This window comes from Oncorhynchus mykiss, chromosome 10 (assembly GCF_057628025.1).
Source record: "Oncorhynchus mykiss isolate SJ-2025 chromosome 10, ASM5762802v1, whole genome shotgun sequence".
In the NCBI taxonomy this organism is placed as follows: domain Eukaryota; kingdom Metazoa; phylum Chordata; class Actinopteri; order Salmoniformes; family Salmonidae; genus Oncorhynchus; species Oncorhynchus mykiss.
The window spans coordinates 56,152,242-56,156,855 of record NC_143031.1 but is presented as its reverse complement, the minus strand read 5'-3'; the positions used below and the strand labels follow the sequence as shown (position 1 = coordinate 56,156,855).

General features: G+C 39.3%; 1 protein-coding gene across 10 annotated transcripts in view; it reads right to left on the bottom strand.

Moving 5' to 3' along the window:
- Positions 1-1,227: 1,227 nt before the first annotated feature.
- trim2a (tripartite motif containing 2a) overlaps positions 1,228-4,614 on the bottom strand; it is a 69,829-nt gene continuing 66,442 nt past the window's right edge. For all 10 annotated transcript variants that reach the window (XM_090187161.1, XM_036933393.2, XM_036933390.2 and 7 more), the window contains 2 exons: positions 4,247-4,387; positions 1,228-3,946 (listed from right to left, as the gene is read on the bottom strand). In XM_090187161.1, the coding sequence (XP_090043287.1) occupies positions 3,794-3,946; positions 4,247-4,387 (294 nt within the window). In that variant the 3' untranslated portion in view covers positions 1,228-3,793. The remainder of the gene's footprint in view (positions 3,947-4,246; positions 4,388-4,614) is intronic.

The following is a 4,614-nucleotide window of genomic DNA, read 5'->3' as shown; positions in this document are numbered from 1 at the left end:
GGCTGTTTAGGAGAGCTACAGTCCTACACAGTACAGTTTACTATGGTTATGATCAGAGATGTAGTAATGGGAAAATAATGTGCCGAGTAAAACTCTGATTGCAGGTCGAGGTGGTAAATGTAACGTTCCCTATACTTTCAATGCATTTTTTTCTGCAAGAGGTGGGTGAACTGTTAGGCAAAAAAAGGTGCGTAAACTGCTTTTACCCCTCCACTACCCAGTGTTTCCCATGCTCTGTCCTGCCCCCCGTGAACATTTAGTTGTTTTTTTTGCCGTTGCACTACACAGCTGGTTCAAATAACCAACTCATCATCAAGCTTTGATTATTTGAATCAACTAGTGTTGTGCAAGAGCAAAAATCAAAACGCGCACCAGGACCAAGTTTGGGTCACCCTGCACTTCACCAATGATGTATGTATATAAACCCTGGATTGCTGATGGATGTATTGGCCATATTGGCACTCCTCAGAAGAAGCAGTCCTCAATTCAATCTTTCAAGGACAACATGTTTCAAATATTTGTATATAATGATGATGCTCATGTCTCCGCACCTAACAATGTGCCATCTCAATGGCTGAAAGGCAGGCGACAAGCTTAGGTCAAAAATGAATGAGCCCATGGAAACGCATTTGATTTATTTGACCGATTTTGGCGAAAGGAAAACCTCTCGCTTCACTTCTTCCTCTGATGTGTTGAAGTATTTTGTTGTTGTAGTGTGAACAATAACATTAGTATTTTCTAAGAATTAAACTTGAAGGAAAATGTTTTATTTGATTTTTATGTTGAGCGCTCATAATATCATTTAAAAGTATGCATTATGTCTGCAATAAAAAAATGTTTAGACATTAATGAATTCATTTCTATACTTTCCAAAATGTTTTACAATTGTCTGGGAGTGGCAAGATAGAGGAACAGTGGCGTCAAAACAGCACCCCCTGTCAGTCATAATATACATAAATCATTGGCGATGACAGTACCAAAGAGGGTGGCACATCCTCTAATAGCAAAGTGTCTTTGTACCAAGGGGTGGGAAAATGGAATATAACAAAGGTTAGGATTATTCCTAATGGACAATTCCCCAGTGAGAAGATTTTACCAGAGGCTGCAAGAAAGGTCTACAGAAATAGCTTTGGAATTGATGCCTTTTTGACAACATAAGTGTTTAATTGAAGCTTCTCATCTACATGCTATTTCTTTCTTATTCATTGAAGTGGATTCACAAAACACTTTTTTTCAGGAATGCAATACTTTATTTCTGTGCTGTACACAAACAGGAAATAAACATCAAATTATGGAATGGTCAAACTTGAGAAAATGTTTTCACATACTGCAAGCATATTAGGGCTTTGGGAAATCTGACTTTAAATATGGATGTTCTGATACAGTGAAAGGGAATAACACTTCAGTTTTTAACAGGGTGTTGTGTAAAGTTGGAATGTAATGAGGTGGAAAAAAAACATTCTAAGTCCGTGTGTCTGACATTAACCATGTGCATGACATTCATAACACTTGGAATCAATCTTCAAATAGTTTTACATACACATTCAGTGGGTGGAATGGAACAACACAGTCATTGCAATGCCACTAAAACTTACTTTCTGTACAAAAATGTTTAAGTTGCATATCACACTTGCTGCATTACTGAGCGCTAAACTTACAGGATATGGGCACTTCTTCCATTTGGCATCGGGGTATCAACATGGACGAGGACAACAAATAACTTGAGGACAAATACAAAATGGGTGCCTGAAACTATGTACATGAAAGTCATGAATTGATGTGAGTCAAGTGCTTTCGAATCTAAATGAATCAAAATGGACACATAAAAAGAAGAGAGCATATTTGAAGGCTGAACCTATTATGATGTAGGCTAATTACCTTTTGAAACAGAGTGCAGTCTATTCACACATATTAAATCTACTGTTTAGCCATTTTATGTATTTTTTTAGATCAACTATTAGACGGTGTCAGCTACAGTATCAGAATACTACACATGAGTAGTAGCAATAGTTTTTGTGACAGCAGACAAAAAGGGCACAAAAATTGAGGATGGGAGGTAAGAGATGACAGGTTTGTAATATCAGTTTCAATATTGTTGTTATCGTTTCTAACAGTTCTACAATGACTTACAGTGCAGAGTAGCAAGAATAACACAGATGTATAACTACATTGTTCATTTTTAGGACTCATTGAAAGTGAACTTAACATCCAAGAATGCTTTGAGCCATCATAAGTAGTATCATAAAAAGTTTAATGTGAAGTGTCCCTTATTGTATTTTACAGCACGTGCACGCACGCACACGCACACACACAATATTTTGCATTGAGCAACAATACCTAGTCTGTTATTATTGAGGAAGAGAAGCAAAGTGTGAAACCACTGGACTAGAGGAAATAAGATGATATATATCATACATTGAGCAGTATGTGAATTCCTTATTGTTAATATATGTAAATATCAAGTGGTGGTGGTGTAGATTGAAAAAAGCACTCCCACAAATAGAAATGACTATCTCCTAAGCAGAATGTAACCATTGGGTGATGTCACAAAATATGTCATCGAATACCAAACTTCGATTGCTTCCTGTAGATGGCTGCAATCTTTGACAAACGTTTTGCAGATGTTTGGGAATGTTTCACAAATGTTTGTGGGAAGGTTTTCGGACAGCGTTGCATGCACTTGTTATATATACCATGCTTAAAAAATACCCTGATATATTTGAAGTTCTATGTATGAAATTGAACAGGTGAGGTGGGTAGAGATACCTGTAGATAACTTATTTTTACTGAGAACATTTTTACTAAAAGCTACTTTAGCCGGAGATTACTTTGCGGTGATCGTTGATGCCAAATAATAATCGGGGGATGCCAAGAAAGGGAAACAATCTAATTCATTGAGACATATTTTTGGAGCTAGTCTGTGATTAAAGTCCAGGCACTTTATTTTTGATTTTTTACTTCTTTTCAATCTCACTTCCATACACATTGTTGACCGTCAAACTAATATTAGCAACAACTTCTGTACTTTAATTTCATTGCATGATAAACATTAATTTCCAGTTTTACATCAAGTGTCATGTCACAACAATAAATAACAAAAGGAAGAATTGGTCCAACCTAACCATGATACCCAGTTATCATTTCTCATCATCCCAACAATCCCTTTAAACAAAAAGGAATGTACTGTATATCAGCTCTGGGGTGAAGTTTCCCCTAAGTTCAGATCTAGGATCAGCTTCCACTCCGCCAATCCTAACCTTAACTATTGATGGGGAAAATGCAGAACTGAGCCAAGATCAGCATCTAGGGACAACTTCACCCTACTACTTCTGTATATCACATTAGGGGCAGGGGCAGAAACTAGTCAAATAAATATCCATCCTCCAATCCATAGAGATCTCAATCATAGTCTCTCCCACCTACATCACATGACCGATTCTCCTTCTTCCTCTTCCCCATGGCCGACAGTAGAAAATACGTTTCTGGGAAAATGCAGGGTTTCTCTTATGAAGTCCAGGGGGTCAGTGGAGGACAAGCTTAAAGGTCAGAGTTCACGAAGGAGGCTAAAGAGGCACACGTCAGGGTGAACTGTTAGAGAGAGGTTCTGTATGGAACGGTGATGGATGGCGGGATTGAATTAGTGGGTGCAGTGGATGAGTGCAAATCCACCCATTACTCCGTACTGAGGATGGTGTGTGTGTGCAAGTCTTCGTGTGTGTGAATCTGTGAATGTGAGTGTGTACGCATAAGTGTGTGTGTGTGTGTGTCTGTGTGTACACTAAGTGTGCGAGGGCTACTGCAGATAACGGTAGACTTTGAAGCAGTGGTTCCCAGAGTCAGCCACCACCACATGGCCATCGGAGGTGAGGGCCAGGCCCTGGGGACCGTAGAGAGGGTCTGCCGATGTGTTGATGTAGGAGAGGAACGAACCACTGCCATCAAACACCTGAGAGAGGGAGAGAGAGAAAGAGGGGGAGAGAGAGAAAGCGGGGGAGGAGAGAGAAAGAGGGGGAGGAGAGATAAAGAGAGAGTGCAGAGAGAGATGCATTTGAAATACCACTAATCTAACTGACTACTCTAGATGAAAATATAATACATCTAACAAAAAAAAAATGATAATAAAATTATATTTTATAGAGCATGCTAGAGGACAAGAAAAATGTTTTCATTGACATTTTAGTTAACACCAAAACAAGGTCTCCCACTTCCCTGACCTTGGTCTCACTTCCATGCTCTTTGGCCTCACCTGTATTCGGCTATTGCCCCAGTCTGCCACGATGATGTTCCCGTTGACGTCCACTGCCACCCCCGTAGGGGCGTTGAACTGGCCGTTCCCCTCCCCGTTGGAACCAAACTTCAGAAGAAACTCCCCCTCAGGGTTGAACACCTGCAGAAAGGTACACAATCCCTTTTTACATAAAGAAACAGGTACATATCATCATCATTTGGTTCAATTGATGCCATGTTGCTGTGAGATCGCTTAGGCAGAGAGCTGCTGGACATTTTGTAAATATTTTATCATTTCTACATGTTTTTTGTTGGAATCTTATATTTTTTTTTTTGGGGGGGGGGGGGGTTGAATAGCCAAATGTTTATATATTAAATCTGGATTAG